The 20,964-nt window shown below is 35.3% G+C and overlaps 1 protein-coding gene across 11 annotated transcripts in view; it reads left to right on the top strand.

Annotated features, from left to right (window-relative positions):
- The window catches only part of CACNA2D1 (calcium voltage-gated channel auxiliary subunit alpha2delta 1), a 433,534-nt gene that overhangs the window by 212,284 nt on the left and 200,286 nt on the right, over nt 1-20,964 (top strand). For all 11 annotated transcript variants that reach the window (XR_003557130.2, XR_008747812.1, XM_055808421.1 and 8 more), the window contains exon 5: nt 18,598-18,642. Coding sequence is in view for 9 of the 11 variants with exons in the window: in XM_055808421.1 (XP_055664396.1) it covers nt 18,598-18,642 (45 nt within the window). In the remaining 2 variants the exon portion in view is untranslated. The remainder of the gene's footprint in view (nt 1-18,597; nt 18,643-20,964) is intronic.

Here is a 20,964-nt window from a genome sequence, read left to right as displayed (position 1 = left end):
TTTCCTATTTCCCAGTGTTTTTAAACAAGGTTGAGATGATATTTTAAGAATCAGGCAAGGTATAGGCTTAAACTAGTCCTACATAAATAGGAGGAAGGTATGTATATCCATATATCAATTGTATAAATTTTCATCTGTATACTTGTACATATTTTTACCTATGTATCTACATGTACACATGCACAAAAATGACATCTAATAGTACGTTTGTTTTTATGTATATAAGCAGGTGCACAGTGTTAGGTGAGTCTCTGTTTTGCAGGTTGCAAGGGACTAAAGCTGGTGGGTTCAGATACTTTGAGAATACAAGCAGTTAAACTAGTATGTGCCCATGCTTTTGAATTTTTACCTCTGTCATGTTTTAAAGACCAGGAATATTTGAGCAGAAATGAACATACAAGCACAGAAAATATAATAGGTGGTTTCACTGAGTTCAGTATGAATAGCATCATTGTGGAGCACAGCAGGAAAGGTGTTCTGGCCCTTGGGCTCACTTTGCACAATTGGCTGATGCTTACTCTGCACCAGTATCTATGGTTTGTGCATGTCTGTTATTTCCAGTGCATTGCGTCTGAATAGCATACAGACTGCTGGTCTCATCAGAATAGTGGTTTTTATCATAATGCTGATAATGCATCTTAGAACATGGTATAAGTGTTTAGAGGTATTTGCAGTGCAAGATCTACTGAAATAGTTTTCGAGGACTTTCCCCAGGTAAAGAGTAGGTGAGTTAGGATGGTTTCTGCTTATATAGTTTTCTGGAGCTGTGAGAGTTATCAGCCCATCACATTCAGTGAAGTTCCTAAAGTAAAAACAAAACAAATCAATCTTTGGCAAGGCAGATAGCAAAGTTTTTACCCTGAACTGTGTGAAAAGAAGGGGAAAGGGAAGTGAGAGGAAAGAAGCCCATTGATGGGAAAGGTTTAGGAATGACTTCTTTGCTGCAATTGCTTTCTGCCTTTCTTCTCAGTTTTTACATCTGTGTCTTTTCTGGATATAACCATGGCATCATCCTTGACAAGACACTTCACCCTTTTTTTGCAGCATCCCTTCTTCTTTCCTCTTCAGCCCAAGTTTCCCATCTTCAATTATCCCTTCTTAAGCACCTGTAGTGTTTTAAGAGTTCATTCCTTTGGCTTTCTGAAATCTCAGTTCATGCTTCTGTAATACTGTGTAATGGTGCTGTTGAGAGCTGAGATGAAATAGCCCTCAGGCATTACAGGATAAATTTTGAGAAAAAATGATGCATTTCTTCAAACTCAAATCAGTTTAATATATTCTTTCCAATGTACTTCTATTCTCTTCTTCATTATGTTCTTCCAGTATTAAGCTCTTTTTTTCAGTAACCTTTTTGGTTAAGTAAGCCGGAACCTTTCTGACTGCCATCTTTTTCATCAAATACCTGCCTTATTTTCACCTTTCACAATAGCTAGCTTTTTCTCTTGCTCAGAATTTCTCTCACTGGCCTTTCCTCACATCTTCTGTTATTTGTCCCTATGTCCAACCCGAATTCCAGAAAAGAGATGAATTTCAAAGAAGTGCTGAGCTGTACAAGAATTTTAAAGTGAATTATACAAAGTATAAGGGCCCAAGCCTACATGTGTTAACACAGATTCTGATAGGAATGCTAGGATGCTGTGAACTTCAATAATTCTTTGTCTAAAATAAGAGCTATATACTTTAGATTTAAAGTATTTTTGAAATTGTGTGCAATTTCTGAACTAGGAAGGTCTGCAAATTCAGAACCAGCTGACTCCTCCTCTGAGTTATTAAAAGCAGGACTTTTCTGACCTCTGCCTCTGGGCAGGATTAGGGGGAGTCAGAAGAAACAGGCAAAACTGGAACATCAGAAGTGATCTCCCAGGAGCCAGGCTTGCTGCTCATGCCGCTGGGAGCACGTGTGCAGGCTTGGGCTGAAACTGGTTTTAAGTAAAAGAGCATTCTTCCAAAGAGAGATTGCTGTTCTCTCCATCCTGCTGACAGACAGCAGCCACCAGGGTGGCTTTCCATGATTTTGGTATAGTCAAAGCATCCTTTGGCTACGTTTCACTGCCCTTGCAATAGGATGCACTGTAGAGCTGGCAGCTTTGCCTGTGCTTAGTCTGCCTCTGAGGGTATGGGGGCATTTTTGGTAGAAATGACTACATTTAAATAAAAGGGAAATAATATCTGATATTATTACAACTCAATTTTTAAAGCTTCTTATCCAGCAGTGAGTGGAAACAGGCAATGTGGTGGCCTTTCTTTTATAAGTATGGAAATTAGTCGGGGAAAAATGCTGGCACAGATATTCCAAAGCCTCTTTCCAATTAAAAAGAAAAAAAGTACAAAACTGGAAAACAAAGAAAGATGCAAACAAAAACCCTACAGCTTCTGTTCTTCATCACGGGGGTGCAGGTGGAGTCAGGTAAAGCAGCCATGGACTTAAGATCTGAGCTTACAAAATAACATTGTCAGGTTTGTAAGTAAAATAAAATGGTAGAGAGCAAATGAGGTATCAAGGTGGTGATACTGGCTTACTTCAGTTCTTTGAGACAGAAAATGGTTATTTTATGTATTTGAAACGTCTTTGTTCTAGTTCATCTGCAAAGTTCCCATTACCTAATATTAATCTTCTGTTACGCCAGAGATTATGGTTTGAGTGATGGCTGAACTTTGGGTGAAAATATAGTAAGCGATGATAAGTACCATTATTTACTTAAAATTTGGGTTAGGCTCAGAAAAGAAGTTTGGAAGGTGGCTACAGCAGGGCTGGAAAAAGCTGGGAAGTGGAGGAGATGCTCACGTGCAGGCGGCAGTGAGGGCCGAGGGACGGCCTCCTAAAGCTGGGCAGCCGGAGCTGCAGGCGGCCTGGTTGAAAGCTGTGTGCTGATAACGGGGTCCACTGGTGGTTCCAGCCATGATGAGTGAAGGACCAAATTCATGGTCCATCTAGGAGTTACCATCAGAAGGAAAAAGGGATGGGGATAGGGAAAGTGATGAGCTGCAGTTTAGCTGCGGTGTACGCCCAAGGGGCCTGTCACTGGGCAGAGGTCCATCTAGGAGATGGGGCCAAGGCAGGGCTGGAGACAGGCCTTGCTAATGCGACCCTGAGGCAGGGACTGAGAGACTTGGGCTGAGCTGAAACAGGGCTCCTGGGCAGCCAGGAGGCCCCAGGTGCCACGCTGAAGGCCTGCTGGGCCCAGTGAGACTACCTGTCCCTACGTCAATGTTAGCAAATGTTGGGTTCTAACTGCTCTTACCGTTGCAAGGTGTATATAGGATGCCATTAGCTCTTATCCTTATTTTACTGTAAGAGAAAAGATTAACACAAACAAACAAAAACCAAAAAACAACCCCCAAGAAACCCCAAAAGAAAAAGGAATTTCTCCAAAGGGGAAGAAAAAGAAAAGACTACAGCCATGTTAAAAATATACAATCCTTTTTTGTGGTAGTATGCACAATTCCAGATAAATTGCCAAATAAAAACATGAAATAAACCATAATGCATTTTAGACATCAATTTCTAATCTTGCTTGCTTTTCTTCATATAACTTTGTGTTTGAGCATCTTGCTTTTTACTATTACTACTTTTACTATTTCTCAATTTTTACTGGTAGAAGTTAGTTTACCTAAGTTATATGAAAACACAAGACAATTAAAGAAGAATCTGCTTTTGGTTCTGTTTATTTTTCCCCTCCTACTTGTATCCTGGACTGTTCTGTTTTGCTTAGTACTGAACCGTTGGAGCATCTCTCACCAAAGCATTGCAGGATGTAGCTAGCATCTGGTTTCCTTTATTTTTGTTTGTTCTCTGTTTTCAAAGAACACTTGTTTGGGTCCTATTTACCTGTGTTTCACAGTACAAAGGAAAAAAGCAAACCAAAAAAAGATCCCCTCTACTGGCTCTAGAAAATGAGAGGTCTGGGTGCTGAAAAGAAGTCGTACTCTTTCACTATGTATAAAAAAAAAAAAAAGAATATGAAATCTTTTTAAATTGCAGAGTTTGCTGTCAAGAGATGTGTGGGATTCCCTGAAACTGAACAGGTTGTGGTCACATCAGTGCAAATGCTCATCCAAGCACCTTAGCCTGCTCTCATATCTGAACCAGCTTATTCAGAAGTTTGTGTCTCTGTATTTCTTTGCAGTTTGTGGCATGAGCACCAGATACATGGCAAGTGAAAACCCCTGTTGCTATCTGTGGAAGAAACACAAATACCTTTTCATTTAGTGCGGTTCTTAAGATAGAGAATGAAAACATAACAGCAAGATATTGTTACAGCTTTTTAAATCTTACTACTCTTCTGCATGAATTCCAGCATACCAGTGTAGCATATCCAATAATTAAGTAGAAAAGTAATTATAATTTAATTATTTTTATATAGTCCTTTTGCTTGTAGTGATTAATTGGAAAAATCTTCATCATTTTATGTTAAATAGTAAAATGAATGACATTTTCCAGCTGCTGGATTGTCTCATGCTACTGAACTATTTCTGAAAAAAGGTGTACTCATGTACATTTACTTTATTGCAGTGATGGAGTGCAAGACATGCACAAAACGGAAGTCAAAGCTGAATAATTAAATTATGATTCCTTCTGTTCTTTATTAATTACGTGAGCATGGGATATTTCTTAAAGCCTGCTAACTGCTGTCCACAGTTACTTGCCTTCTAAGACATTAGAGATCTAGCAAAATTATTTAAAACAAATTCTTAACAAAGTAGGTAACACTTGTCTTTCTAAGAGGCCCATTAAAATAATTAACAGCCAATATGCCAGACGTATTTTTCATGTGCATGAACCAAAGCTGTCTGAAAAGAAGACATGGCCTGACATATTTTGAACTTTATTACCTTTTGGAAAGGTACTTTTCACATTTAGGAGGAAATGAAGAGATTTGGTGTTTCTTTTTAATTTTCATGCAAATTGTATAAGATATGTTATAGCAATTACTTTTTTGTATGTTGTAACTTTATTTTTTTGCGGACACACTTTAAGTGATTGAGTAAACCAAACAAAGAATTGATACAGACAGGGAAAGAAATCAAATGCTTTAAAAAAATTATTTGATATCATTAACTTCGCAGGTCAGTCTCAGCTGTGTAAGATGTGATCCAAAGTTTGGATCAGACTTTAAGCATTTATATATGAAAACTCATTAATCTTGTGTTACAGAGTATTTTAATACTAAGAAAAAAGAAAAGTGTGTGCTTAATAAAAAGTGTGTTTAATTTTCCTGCAGAAATACTATTTATAATCACTTTGTATTTTAGTTTTTACATATGGAAGAGGATAGAAAGATATATAAAACCTTCTACAGCTGCAGTTTAAGGAAAACTATGCAAAATGTAGACATTTTTTCTGTTCCAGTGAGATTCTTAAAAAAACTAATGTTGTCTGGGTATTTTTGCTTAGAATTTAGTTGCAGTGACTTTGTGTAATATATTCCTTTCCATGTATGATTTCTTTGTGAAGAGAGAAATAGAGAAGAAAATTAAATAGAGGAGGAAATTTCTGTTTCTGTGGAATTCTTTCAACCATTGGATATATTCTCAAAGCAAATGTGTGTATGTAAATACAAAATTGAATTACACATTTTCATCTTTCATTTCAAAGCATTTTTTATAAAGTAAGATGAAGACACATATTTTGTACTAATTGACGTTTCAATGTTTATCAGAATTAAATCTCAGTTTTCTGTGAAAATGTAAAGAGGAGGATGAAAGAAGCATTGTTTTGATAATGCTTATTTGGTTTTGTTTGGTGTCATTTCAGTAGGGAAAGTATTTTTACATTTTATTAATGTATATTATATATAGATTGCTATATATTATATTCATTAGCTTAATAAAATATTGAAGGGATTGAACCACAAATTCAAATTAATTTGTTTGGACCCAAACATATACTGAAATAATGTGGTTGCTTTTTATTTTTAAACTTAATTTCTTGCTAAAATGGCCATATTTATAAGCAAATTCTGCTTTTGGGTTTAAATTCCTTGCCTTCATAGTCTTTAAGATCACATGGTGGTTCCTGGTCAAGTTTAAAAATAATTACCAGCACTGATAATTCAATATTCCTGTAACAGTCTACAAAAGCCCATGAACTATTTTTTTCCCCTCATATTATTTGTTGATTTAATGTCATTAACTGTTGTGCAGTTCCCAAGGAAGTATGAGCGTAAATGATGGATTTAAAACTCAGTGTGCAAACTTTGAATAAAAGTTCAAGGAAGGCATTCTAGTCTAAAAATCTGGGCTTTTTGTATCTGACCTATTGTACCAATGGATTTCCATAGCTTCAGTGCATGCTTCATGACATTGCTTGTGAGCAAGTTTTTTAGACTTACGTTGGATACATTTAGGTTATTTTGAGAGTACAAGTGTGGAACTGGAAGGGAGAATAACCTTGTTTATAGGATGATAGTTTCCATTTTATTGCCAAAAGCAAAAAAAAACGCTCATTAAGAACGTGCTTTGCATTTTATATATTTGTTCATAATTACTGAAATAGAAAAGTTATAATTCATTTACTTATGGCCAACAATTGCTTAAAACATTACAAAGTCAGAGGGATTAGGAGAGTATAAATGTACTTGTGTAATACTGGCAGTCATGGCTTGTGTAGTTCACTTTTGTGTAGTCTGTTCTTTATACATTTTACCTTACCTGGCTGTTGTCTGATAAAAACATAAGCAGTGAGTCAAGGTTTCTTCACTGAATGTCCTCATCTACTGTTGTGATCTATCAGCATTTTTCATTACTTGTGGCTCTGCTCAGCACTAATTAGTTTTATAAGCTTCTGACTGACTCCAAATGTGGGCTAAATTAATATGAATATGAATTTGCATGCAAAAAGTGATAGAAATGTCATTTTAAATACAGGCATGAGCATTTATCCTCAGGTTCTAAGTTCTGGAGTTTGAGATGATGAAGGTCCAGAGAAATATCCTAGGAACTACTGACCTCTGTGCACAGCTGGGTTTAAGAAGCCTTGGAATATTCCTTGTGTCTTCAGTCACCATTATGGATCACTGAGAAGCTGTACTCTTTGAGTTTTTACTCCGCTGTAGTGTTATATGCCTAAATTTTAATTCCTTGTAAATATTTTGTAACTGCTAATTGAAACATTCCTAAACATGATCCTATTTGTTGGCTATAATTAATAGAATAGCAATGTGACAAATGTAAACTAATTTTCTTTGGGACAAATTGTATTACAGGTTTACCCATTACTTAGTGAAACATAATTTCCTGAAAGATTTTTTGCGGATTTTTTGGAGATGGAGAACTGGCATGTTTTCAATGTTCAGTTATGATCGTGCAAAAGATGTAGCCTAGTTCATTGCATCCTAGCGCTTACATAAGTATGAATTCAGAATGCCAATTTCCTATGAATTTGATTTAAGCTCATGTCCAAATTTTTTAACTAGGCTCCTGTACTATACTAGTCCAAGTATTTACAATCTAGATAATAAGCAATCAGATTAGACATTTTTTCTTTATTATTTTATTTTTATGTCCTTTTATCAGCTATAGAAAGCAATGCTGAATGAATTAAAATAAACATACTTTGCTGCTTTAATTAAACAGATTAGATAGTGTGATATAGAGGTTAATTAGCTGCTAACAAATTAATTTCATTTTCCCACCTGGAAATCTCCTTTGTAATGGATTGCATTTTGCCATATGAAAAGAAGCTATTCACAGATGCTTATACTTTGAGGAAGTTACTGTGATGAGAAGGTTAGTGGTTTCCTGAACCCTTTGAAAGACTGTATTTACCAAAATTAAAAAGGATTTAAAAGATTTTTTTTGTCTCAGGGCTGTCCCTGACTACTTTGCTTTCGACTTAGATGACTGGAAGAAGAATATGGAAGATGGTTATTTGTATCTCTTTATATATGTAGCCATTTTTTTAAACACAGTAAGTCCAGAAGAGTCTCCTTTTCGTTTTCTTTCCTGTTCAATTTTGACACATGCAAATACATAAAATCCTAGATTTTTTTTTTTATTCTTTGGGGAGACAGTAAGAATAATGAGGGACGTTTGGCTGGTAGGAGAAAGAGAGAATAACTTTTTGAATCATTACAGTTTGTTATCCCCCTGCTAGGATAGGCCAGATGCATATTATATATTTTTCTTCTACTTGAATGGGAGTGTATATTGATTTTTGCTGTTTGTGTCCATTGGGACTGTAGTAATATTATGTGACTTCCTATTCATAATATAAAACATATGTCCAATACTGGGCTTGTTCCAGAGTCTGTTTGATTGACTTCAACAAATTTTGGCTCAGACTGAAATAAAATTATTTGAAAAAGTCTTGGGAACATAGTGTGAAGTGAGTTGGGTGCAAAGTGGATGGTATTTGCTATGCTACTTCTATATCATATTTTTCTTCAAAAATAAACCATCCACAATGTTTGCAATTGCAAAATAGTAATTTAAAAATTTTGGTAAATAAGATTAAAACCTTCAGGACTGTTTTCAAATGGATGCAGGTCTAGACAATCAAGTAATTGACTCTTAAAATAATGGGGATGATATAAGAGCAAGAGCTTCTTATCCTGCCCCGCTGGTTACTAGTGATACGGTTTGCATCAGGGATCCTGCCACTGGTCCTTTGAATCCTCAATGTAGAAATTTGGAGCTGAAGCTTTGTTAATGCCTTTAGCCTTATTTTTGTCATATAGAGCTGTTCTACTGAATAATGCCATTCAAAGATGGAATGAATTTCCTATCCCAAGAGTTATTCTCCATAGTCCTACCTTACATGTGGAGCTCCTGGCTGGTAGTTTAGCTGCTGGGTACACATAGGATGGAAGAAAACAAATAAAGCACAATGTTTCTAAAATTAATTGGTACTTTTTATTTGAGAGAAATCCAAAACAAACCCACACAAATAGATTGCAGACTGCCAGAAAAACAGAAATTTCCTGATAGAAAGCCTGTTTTTCTTTTCTCCCATTAAAGTCTGTGGGGGAAATTAAATTTTCAGAAATGACAGATTTCTCCATCTGCTCAATGCAGACAACTTTTCATCTGCTGAAAATAAATTAAAAAATATAAATTCTAATAGCTTTGACACGTAAGTCCTGCTACTAATGGGTGCCCTGATACTTCTTCCCAAGTGCTTGTAGACTTGTGGTACTCGCCTTACTAAACTTACCTCTTTTCTAAAAAATGAACAGAATGGTTCTTTATAGACATGTCTAATTATTTTCTAAGATGTTTATGTTTAATTAAAGTACTCTTCTGTACCTGTTACTATTGGTATCTGTTTTGTCAGGAAAACTGAGCAGTAACAGAAGGTAAAAGGCTGCATAGCCAAGTGGGAACAGATAGCTTGATAGTCTTAGGTACAGAGAACCTTATATTAACATGTCCAGTATTTATTAGAAAGAGGAATATACTCTAACAACGTTTTTCCTAAGTACTAAGTCTTCCATTTAAATTAGTCTTGGTAGGTTTGAAGACGGTACCAGCTTGAAAGTTAATTTTCCATTTTCTAGGTATGTACAAGTTTCCATTCACCAAATGTCGTACCAATATGAAAATGATTGATGACTATAACAAGAATAAAGTATTCCACTGCAGGAATGTTGCAGCAGAATTCTGAAAGGCTAGAAGTTTAAAATTATGTTCTTTTGGCATCTGTCCCCATGTCAGTATGATGTGCTGAATTGTAGCTGTATTTTAGTACATGGTTAATGTTTGCATATAGTCTTGCATAGTGATGCTTGTGGTTTTACTGTACATCAAAATATTAACCTTGAGGAGAATTTTTCAGTTTGACTAATTGAAACAGTAATTCTGTGTTATAATCAACTATACCAGAGTGTAGTATCAATATGGTTTTGCATTATTAAATCTTCAACCACTAGTTCTTCCTTCCTGCATGAAGTATTTGGCCTTTGATAATTCAGTTAAAAAGCCCCAGCAACTTAATTGGTTGCGACATTTGATTTGTTTAGTCCACTAGTTGCACTAAAAACATAATATAAAATCCCTAGCGTTAAAAACAATTCATTAAGACAAAGACTATCCTTACCAGTAGGCAAATTAACAAAATTCCATTGCTGTGTTACTAATTATCTGCATGTCCAACAAAGATTGTCTGCTGATCACTGGCCATTAAGTATATAGTATGTCTTTATGCAGAAATTATTAATGGAATGGGTTGTGTTATTTCAGAAGAACAGACAAATCTGATTCAGGTTGTCTGACAGGTATTTCTCATCACCTTGTGGGCTGAATTACATTTAAACTGATTCATTCAACCGCTTTTGTTTTTTCATTCTACAGTCAAATTGCAGTTAGTACTTAAAATGCATTCTTAATCTTTTTCAGGAAGTTAAGTATCATTCTGACAGCTTAAGTAATCCAATGGCAGTTTCTTGTAACAATCTTACGGTGAAAATTAGCTGAAAATTGATGAGTTCTATTTGACATGGAAATTTTTTTCCTATTCTTTACAGTTTCTATGAACAGTTCTAGAGATTTGAAGGCAGGAGTACTCTTTCTAGTATATTTTATCCTTTTTGAGGCTGTGCATGCAAACTTAATGCTTTTAACTACTTCTGGTTTTTCTAAGTAATGTATAATGTAGCATAATATGGACACTGGGAGGAGAAAATAAAAGAAAACCCCAACTCTTTTTACTCTGTATAAAATAGCAGGGTTTTCTCCTGAGCTTTGAACATGGTATAAAAACCTTCTTACTCAGCTTTACTAATTGTAATTTGCACAAGACAAATTAAATCAGGCATGGTTAAAATCAGCATGTAATTGGATGTTGTCACAGTGAGGAAAAAAACACGAGATAACATGTCGCTGTGAAGGTCATGTTATTAAGTGGACTGAGTGATGGATGGGCTGTGGCAGCGCAACCTTTGCACACACACACACAACCATGCACAACGTTAGCTGAGACCTGCACTGGTCACAGTGCCAATGAGTTGGCAGAACCCAGCCTGGGGTACGTGGGATGCTTGCTCTGGCCAGTCTCAGTTCTGGGCTCCGGGCAGTGGTTTGCCACCAATGCGGGCTGGTTCCACCTTGATGCCTGACTTTCCTGGCATGTCAGACATCCACGTGGCAGTGTTTCCCTACAGTGTCTGTTACTGGGGGGTTTATAGGAAAGTGTCACAGGATACCAGTCAAGTCAGTCCCTAAAATTATGTTTTTCCAGCATTTCAGGTGTTCCTTGTCATTCACTGATGTGCAGTCTGTACCAAGGCTCATTAAATTCACACCTTGTTTGCACTGCTGTGTGTACACAAAGCCTTGTGCCTTTGGCCATGGCTCGTTGCACTTGGCTCTTGATCAAGGCAAGGACGTGATGCTCCTGTGAGCTGTTAAGTATTCAAAAGCTATAATAGCATAATGTATGATCTCCTATTTGTAACACATATTTACTGTTACAAGTATTTTCATATTGTGCCTTCCATAAACCATCAAATATACCATGATTTGGTAAAATAACTTACCTTTCAACAAGAGTTCATTGAATACAGGATCTGCATTTAAATAGATTTTGCATTTTTTAAATACATGCTATCTTAATATATTTCTTCACAAACATTGTGGGTTTAATTTTTTCAGTTTTATTTTCACTGTATAGGTTTCAAAGTTTTAACCGGACCACTTCTGTCAAATGTATTTCACAAAATATATCATCAGTCAAATTAAAGGAAGCAAATACTGGTTTTGCTATATGGTATGCTCTAATGCAGAATTCAGAGTTCAGAATAACGTTCATAGTAATTTTTCTAAATAGGAAACTCCTGCCCTGTAAACTATACTATTCACGTGGTCAGAAGAAAGGAAAGAAAGGGGAAGAGGAGATAATAGCAGAGCAAGTGTCCATTCCATTTACTAATTGTGACTTAATTGACCTAATGTATTTGGATGTCATTGATTATTACATATTGAAAAGAATGATGTATTCAATAATGGGAATCACCTCAAGTTACAGGGGTGAGAGGCTTCAGTTTATGGGTCCTGACTGTGAAGGTATGAAGCAGGGTCTAAATTTCTGTGAGATGTGAAGCCTCAGGTTCTGTAAAGGTCCTTATAGAAATAAGATATTAAGATACCTAGAGAATATTAATGTTTGAAACTCAAGTACTTCCAGAGGTTTAGGTTCTTCCAAGTTCAGATTTCAATGAACTTTTTCACGATCTCAGTTTTTAACTCAATTAATACCTCAATTCTGTCCACTGTCAGCACTGCAATCTTTGGATCAAAACCCCACAGAACTGATGTCAAGGGCTTGAAAATGCATTTTTTTTTTTTTTTTATAGTGTATATTTTTCTGGAATCTGTATCTGTACATTACTTGTCTGATAAATTATCTGTTTATATGAGGGTTTATGTTTTAGTCCCCCTGTATAGCTTACAGATGATTAATATATTACTCGTTTATCACCCTGATGCATCTGTGAATGGACAAGTGACCATCTCATGAAAACTGTCAATAAATTTGAAGGTTTCCAAATTGATAATTTCAGTGAAGGAATAACCTGTAAATGGATGCTGAATGAGTTGATCTTTCTCACCTTTTAAAAGAAACTGTATTCCATGACAAAGAGTATGCAGTACCTTTAATTCCCCTTTATGTTATGTCCCGTAATCTTCACCTTCATCTTTTCATTCCAATTATTAGTCTCAGTAGAATCTTGAGAAAAATGCTTTACACAGATCTGATGAAAAAGGCTTATCATAAATTACGGTGCACATCTGGAAGATTTAATTAGTGTATATAATTTAATATTCTGAGAAAGTAGTTCTTTGATCAGATTATGTTTTGGGGAAAAATGTCTAACCCAAGTGATGCATTTCCCCATATTATGGGTAATATGGGGAAATATATCTAGACTGGGATGTTATTGAACTGTTTGATATTTGTAATTTTTTTAATTAAAAATACTTCGATTTTTAAAAGATCTTGTTTCTAAGTCCTATTTCAAGATCCTGTTGGAAATGCACTTTATAATCCATTTCTTAAAGCCCACGTTCAAAGTAATTGCAACTAATTTACTATATTGCCTGACTTTGTGTTCACTTTAAAGCCAGAAGGTAAATCAGTATTTCTAATCATGGATATTGAAGGGAAAAAATAAAGTTATTACCTGGTAATCCCCTTATTTTACCTGTGCCATTTCACTTTACGTAAAATTACAAAGCTATAACAAAAGAGGTTGTTAATACTTGACATTCTTTCCTTTTTTCCCCTATTTGCAGACTTTCATTCCCTAAAGTTACTCTTTTTAGAAATAGCTGTCATTTTTAATTTGTGGTAGGCCATATTTAGCTTTCTTTTCTGAAGAGTCTGATTGTGCCTTAAACTGCATGTCAGGCTGTATAAGGGATTAAACTAAAACTACCTGGTTTATTTGTCATAGGATTTATTAGGTTGGGTTTAAACCTTAATTAACCTAAAGGTATTAGAGTGGACTTTTTTTAATGCACATCTTTATCCAAGAAGATACAAGAAAATGTTTTTTAAAATTAATGCAGATAGATTTTACAACAGTTAATGAAATTTTTTTTTAGCATTTATAGGCATTGACACTAATTTCATCCAGTATGTTTATGAAATATGAAATTATTCGGTATTATTAGTATTTTTATTGCTGCATGCTGAGCAACAGAACTCCCAGTTCTTTCATTAGTGTTCTATGTGTTTTAAAAAATGTGTGGGATTGATATGATTTTAAAATGTTCTCCAAATTTGTATCTGTATTTCTAAGAACTTATTTTTAAACTTAACAGTCAAAATCAGACATATATTTGTAATATGGCTTGTTTTTTTCTCATTTTTTGATTTCTTACTCTACCTCATTACCTGCAGAACAAAATAATCCTCTTAGGTATCACTACTAGAAGGTCAACTGCAATATAAAGGAGCTTTTATATGTTGCCTCTTGGATGCCTTAACACATTTTGTATAATATACTTAGAGGTCATGGGAAGTATGCTATTTTAAACCGAAATTCAAATAATCATATTTTTCAGTAATATATATTTGCAGTATAATCTACTATACTACTTTTAGGTTTGCCGCCAGTGGTTCATTGAAAAAAAATGTTTCAAGTATGGAGACCTTTAAAAAGTCTTCTGTTTTCCTTTCTGAGGGAGTTCATTGTCTTCTTTATTTACAATTGTTTTGGAACTGCTACTTTTAGAAAAAAATGGTATTTGTGATGTCTGTCTGAACATATTACATTAATTTCTTCATATATGAAAAGCTGCAGAAAACTGGTTTTTCCCTCTCACCCTATTTTTTAATATAATTTATTTATTTTCAGGTAGTTCATTATAGTGTCTCACATAGTTCTAGAATTAATTTCAGGCCTTCAATCTCCCCTGTGTGCCTAACACCATTTTGGGCCACATCACAGGATCTAGGTTACACAGAGTCTCTAGGAATCCTTATGTACATACCTGAGGGCATAAATAATCTTAATCACAGCTTCAGTGAAAACAGCATTTCTGAATAGATAGTGCTGAATGTTTGTTAAGATCCTAAGATCTCCAGGTTTTGGGTTTTTTTTTCTTTCCTGAATGAAATACAAACATCTCTTGTGGAAAAGCAGATACTTCAAAATTCACATATACAAAGTTTCCACTGAAAAAGAGGTTTGACCAGTTAATGGGGTGCATATTTCATGGAAATTCTTGGAATTGTAGCATAGGAGATACAGAGCAAGTTTTCCTACAGAAGCCATTACGTGGCAGTGATGACAAAGAGTTTTCATCTTTGTCACTGGGTAAAGGAGAATGTACAGCTTTTACCAACAAAATTACAAACATATATTATTACTAGTTACTTTACATAATTATCTGTAGAGTCAGGTATGTCTTGTTGCAATGCAATCCCTTTGTGTTGTTCTTAAAAGAATTTGGTAGAAAAAAAGTATTATTTCCTGTGATGACAAGCCAGTTTCAGCTCCATTCACATAATCATGAACTGAGATTAGGCATTTAACTAGTTGAATCAATAGACTGTGTCTATAAACTTGCTCCATAGAGAATCAAAATACAAGTGTTGGTGTTGGTGTGAATCCAAATTTCCTCTGCAGATATTCTAAAAGACTGCATTTTCCCATGCTTTTCTTCAGTTTGATGAATCTGTGTTTTTCTTTAAATCTCCAGCTACAAACCTCACAGAGACCAGAAACTTTGGATTTTGTGTGGTAAAATTTAGGAAGCCATTAATACTACCCAATATGTAGTGTTTCTCATTGGAATTGTTTTATACCCAAAGTGGGAAACAAAGTACAAATGAAATAAAAAGCAATATAGAGACAATGGAACAATCTAACTTCAGCAGGAAATAATATTAATGAAAGTGCGGAACAACAACAAAAGATTATTAGGATAGAATAAAAGAAAATAGTAAGAGTCACAAATAAAATGTTTATGACCTGGACTGTCCTTGTCAGGTACTGAAACTGTTGCTTTGAAAGGGAAATTAATGACAGTGAAAATTACCCTTCAAATTTCCAACTGTAAATTTTGTAAACTTGTATACTGATGCTATGCTAAAGTTTCTAATTTGTGCATATGGTCTCCTAAAGGCATTCTTCCATAAATTCATCTTCAGAACTGTCTTACTAAATCCCTTCATTCATGAACAGAAGTAACAGTATTTGCCCCTCTTTCTCATAGCATTACTGGATGAAGAACAAAAGTAAATTTCTAGGATATTTACATTGTATCTTAGGCTTGCTGAATAAGTGTGCAGTATTACCTGGTGGCAGAAGTGTGTAACAATGGGAAGATTCAAATTCTGTGTCAAGAAGTTAATAAATAACTAAACTACTGACTCGAGAACCAGCAACAAAGCAATTTATTCTTGTCATCTAGAAGTGGTTAAATTATGAAAAATTGTCCTCTAAAGATCTAACTGATCCGTAAATCTAATTTGTGAACTGTACAGCATTCAGTGTGTTGTAGGGATGTCTATCTCATATTTTCTATATTAAGAGTAGTGAGCTATGACCAATGTCAGTGTTAGTTTATGCATTAAATAGGTAATATTTCCAGGCAGGGTAATGAACTACAAGATATAAATAGCCTAAGAAAATACCTAATTCACTGGGGTTGGGTGGGGTGGGCAGCTATTTTAATTAACTTGTAAATGTATCGTGTTTCTGAAACATAATTCTTTAATAGGTAATTTAAAAAATACTGTTTAGTCCAGCAGAAGTAGATAGCAAAGCTATGCCAGCTTTGACCAATTTAAACAAATAAATATGAACATAAAAGACAGGGGAAAACATAGTTGTGACAACAAAGAATAATTTTCTTTAACTAGTTGAACAAAGGTGTATACTTAGAGGACAGTGTTTAAATCCTACACATTAAATGATTCTATGACAACATATACTGTTATGGTAAACCTGAGAAATGGGGAGGAGGTGGAGAAATAGGCTGATATCTAAATAAGAGTCAATACAAAAGAAGGCCTAATAGAATTGTGCCATCATGAAAACGTGGTGGGATGACTTGCACAACTGGAGTGCTGCAATGGATGGCTATAAACTCTTCAGAAGGGATAGGCAAGGAAGGACAGGTGGTGGGGTAGCCCTGAATGTTGGGGAGTGTTTTGATTCTCTACAGCTTAATAATGGTGATGATAGGGCTGAGAGTTTATGGGTAAGAACCAAGGGAAAGTCAACAAGGCAGATATCCTGGTAGGAGCCTGTTATAGACCGCCCAACCAGGATGAAGAGGCAGCTGAAATACTATGTACACAGCTGGGAGAAGTCTCACAATCGGTAGTCCTTGTTCTTGTGGGGGACTTCAACTTACTGTGTTCAGTTTTGGGCCTCTCACTGCAAGAAAGACATTGAGGTGCTGGAGCATGTCTAGAGAAGGGCAATGAAACTGGTGAAGGGTCTAGAGCACAAGTCTTATGAGGAGCGGCAGAGGGATCTGGGATTGTTTAGCCTGGAGAAAAGCATGCTTGGGGGATAACTTGCTTTCTGCAACTACTTGAAAGGAGGCTGCAGTGAGGTGGCGGTCAGCCTCTTCTCCCAAGTAACAAGCGACAGCACAACAGGAAACAGCCTCAAGTTGTGCCAGGGGAGGTTTAGATCCGATACTAGGAAAAAATTCTTCACTGAAAGGGCTGTTAAGTGTTGGAACAGGCTGCCCCAGGAAGTGGTTGAGTCACCATCCCTGGAGGTATTTAAGAGACATGTAGATATGGCACTTAGGGACATGGTTCAGTGGTGGACTTGGCAGTGCTGGGTTAACAATTGGACTGAATGATTTTAAAGGTCTTTTCTGACCTAAACGATTCAATGATTCTATGATTCTGTGTTAATAGCATTTACCTCAAAGTGGCACTTAGCTCATCTGTAATATATTTCATGTTAGGATCTCAAAAAGGTTAAAAAGGATAGAATGAATGATGTCATTATTTATGGAGTAAGGAAAACGATGATTTATAAAGATGAACTGCATTACCTTGTAGCACATGTCATGGTACTTTTTTAGTGCAACTAGTAATTGTTGTTGGCTTACCCACTTGAAAAAAGATTACTGAAATCAATCCTTTCTGTTGGAATCTATAACAGAAAAACATTTTTTCTGGTCCACTTTTTATTTAGAAACATAAATCCAAAGTTATTACTGTAAACAGAACTGAAACTATAAATTAAGGCTATTTTTGGAGGTTAACTGCCAATTGCCTCTTTTAAACAAGGTTCTGGACATGGAGAAATGTAACTTTTTCTCTTTCTTTATTCAAAATCTGTAATGGGACTTAAAAATACTATGTACATATTTGGCTTTCATATAGAAAAGCACACAAAAATTGCTTACTTTCATTCAAAATTGTATAGGGCACATTACATCAATTCTATTTAGTGGAAAGCTGCTACAGTGAGCCTTAATCTTTAAGGCTTTAAATGGTTCATAAATATGTCACGAGAGAGCAAAACCATATTCCATAGATTTCCTATGTTTTCAAACAGCTGTAGACATTGCACTGTGTGGAGCTTCTGACTGATTTTTTCATGGAAACTAGTAATCTTCTCCTTCATTGCTTTGCTTGAATTACATCATACAGTGGTTCCACGGAGCTGCCAGGATCCGCTCTATGCAACAGTCAGACTCTCCAGTGATGTATTTTCCCAGACTTTATTTTCACCGTGGGAGATGAACATAACAATAAATGTGTGTGCAAGAAATACTTAACCCACTTAGCAGTGCCCATGTGTTGTATCTATTGCCTGCTAGACGTCATGGTGCATAAATCACATAACAGCGGAGTGAAGAAGTCAAATGTCTGTAAAAGAAACAGTTTACAAAAGTCTTTTATGAGCTTTGGATTTTGCCCAGCGTTGTCTATATTTTTCTAGCTGGCTTTTTCAGTGACTTACATTGCTTATCAGGGAAGCATTAAATGAATGAAGTTAAACACAAGCATGTGAAATATTACACGCAACAAGAGAGCAACAAAGGTCTGATTCCATCATATTTCAAAGAGAATGTATAAATAAACGTGGCTTTATTTTAAAATGGATATTAATAAAAATTGCTAGCAAACTTTATTTTCTACTTTCAAACTAACAATTACTTTTGTTTCTCTTACAGAATAATGATATAATCTATTACAACGCAAAAGATGATCAGAATGATGTAAGTAAAAGTAATATGTTTCTTTTTGTTTCATTACCTGTAAACTCAGAAAATTAAGGGATTGAAAATATTAATGAAACTCTAAGACTATCATTTAAATATTTTGTGGAAGCAATAAACCAAGAAACTTAGAAATGTCTTCAAAAGTTTCAAGAGTTAGATAATATTTTATGTTCTAATTCTCAGTCTGCCTTCCCTCATACAGTCTGAGTTACTGATCAGGCAGGGAATATACTGGGAGAAAAAAGATCCAGACAGCATCATCATTCCCTTTTTGAAATATAATAAAATCATAATTACAGGACTGGAGAATCAAAATGATAAATGTAAATAGTTTTCTTTGAAGGAACCATCTTTTGGCCCTGTTTTCCACGCTCACATGATCTTGTTCTGTATTCTTTGTAAGAAATTTTTTACATGTTTTTTACATGAAAGGAAAGCAAATGTAAAATATTGCTGAGTAACTATTCTCATGCCCTTTCTGATAACCCCTATGAATGTAATAAGCTTTGGGGAAATTGAAAATCCAGTCCCAATATTTAGACAAAATGTATGATATTTCAGTTCCTGTTTCTACTAAAACTCGTCTTGAAGTTTCCTGGCTAGCTTTAACTATTAGAAATCTTAATGTCTTCTAGGGAGAAGACAAGTTATCCTCACCTTCACTTGAGATAATACAACTGCTTGTCTTCATTACAGCTTTAATTTATAAAACCATAGAAAAAAAATTTGTAAATACATTAATTAGAATTGCCAGCATGCTTCATTTGCACTTTTTAATCAAGTAATCTTTAGAGATTGATGGCATTACTATTGTAATTGATGCTTCTGCTGTAAGGCAATTAAAGAAGGTACATAGATCATGTCAAGCAGAACTATTTGATATGCTTATATAGAGTTACGGGTATTGGAGTTGTGATGCAACAAATTCTACTGTGCTGAGTTTTAAAATGTGCATGTTTTCAGTAAAATTCATTAAAAGTAACCTAAATTTGAAATACATTGGTCTTTTCTTATTAAATTCACTAGGACTGCAGGTGCTAATCACTTCTGGAAACAGATTTAGAAAGCTTAACTGTTGGATTTTTAATGTAAATGTACCATATAGCGATGGTAGATTATGGTGTGAAGTAGAAGACCCTGCTGTATCTCTTATGATTAAATAATAATCTTGGGAAAGGTCTTGGAAGTGACTGCTTATAAAACATAATTCCAAGTCTGTTAGGCAAGGCAGGAAAGGAAATACCATTCCAGAGTTTACTCTCATTTTCTGACTTTCCTCAGACACGCCCCCACAAAAAACAAGCCCCCCCCCCCCCCCTTTATACCACCAGGTGTCCTATTTGTATTTCTGTTTCAGTTTTATTAGTTTTTATGTCTTTTTGAACTCTTGGAATGAAGTTTATAATAACCTCTATTGTCAAGTTAAGAATAGATCCTTGTGGGTCAAGGCCAATCTGTTAAAAGTCAAGTTGCACTGTAACATGGCATCAGCAAAACAGAGTGCAATAACAAAACCCAACACCAGCTTAGATTATTTTGAAATGTTTTGAATCACAATGACAAATCTTAAGCCCTACAAATTTCAGCTTAGTGGGGCTAAAATGTTTTGCAGATCTGTGCTGTCTAGACTGTGTGAAATATAAAAATATAGCATAGAGGCTGTGGTTCTGTTTGACTTGGCAGTATGTTTTTAGGGCTATATTTGTTGAAGTAGGTATTTATATTTCCCTCATAACAGTCCTCAAAACAAAAGCTAAAGAGGGAGAAGGAAAAAAAAAAAAAGGAGGTTTTGTGATTTATTTTTTTTGCTTTTAATCTCTTTATTAAATTCTAAGTTTAGAAAACAATACAAAGGGAAAAGATACCTAGAAAGTACAGTATTTATAAACTCTGGTTGTTTGAGAGCGTGTGCTTTCTGTTAATCATTTAAGATTTCTTGGCTAGCTGATCAGAACAAATGTTTTCACTTAAGGAGATACCATTAACAAGTTTCCCCTGAGTTCCAATTACACCATGAAAAGAGAGGTCAGTCTCAGATATCTCAGCCACTGATAAATTGGTTTAGCATATTTGCTAAGGGCTGGATTTGTTCAGCCTACAGATACATACTCAATTTCTGCCTCCTCACATGCAAAGAAGAGCAATGAAGCTGGTGAAAGGTCTAGAGAGAAAGTCCAGTGAGGAGCGGCTGAGGGATCTGGGGTTGTTTAGCCTGGAGAAAAGGAGGGTCAGGGAGACCTTATCAGTCTCTACAACTACCTGAAAGGAGGTTGCAGCAAGGTGGGTGTCCATCTCTTCTCCCAAGTAACAGACTACAGA

This window comes from Falco peregrinus, chromosome 6, assembly GCF_023634155.1.
Source record: "Falco peregrinus isolate bFalPer1 chromosome 6, bFalPer1.pri, whole genome shotgun sequence".
In the NCBI taxonomy this organism is placed as follows: domain Eukaryota; kingdom Metazoa; phylum Chordata; class Aves; order Falconiformes; family Falconidae; genus Falco; species Falco peregrinus.
The sequence above is the reverse complement of the archived record's forward strand: the minus strand, read 5'-3'. Positions and strand labels throughout refer to the sequence as shown.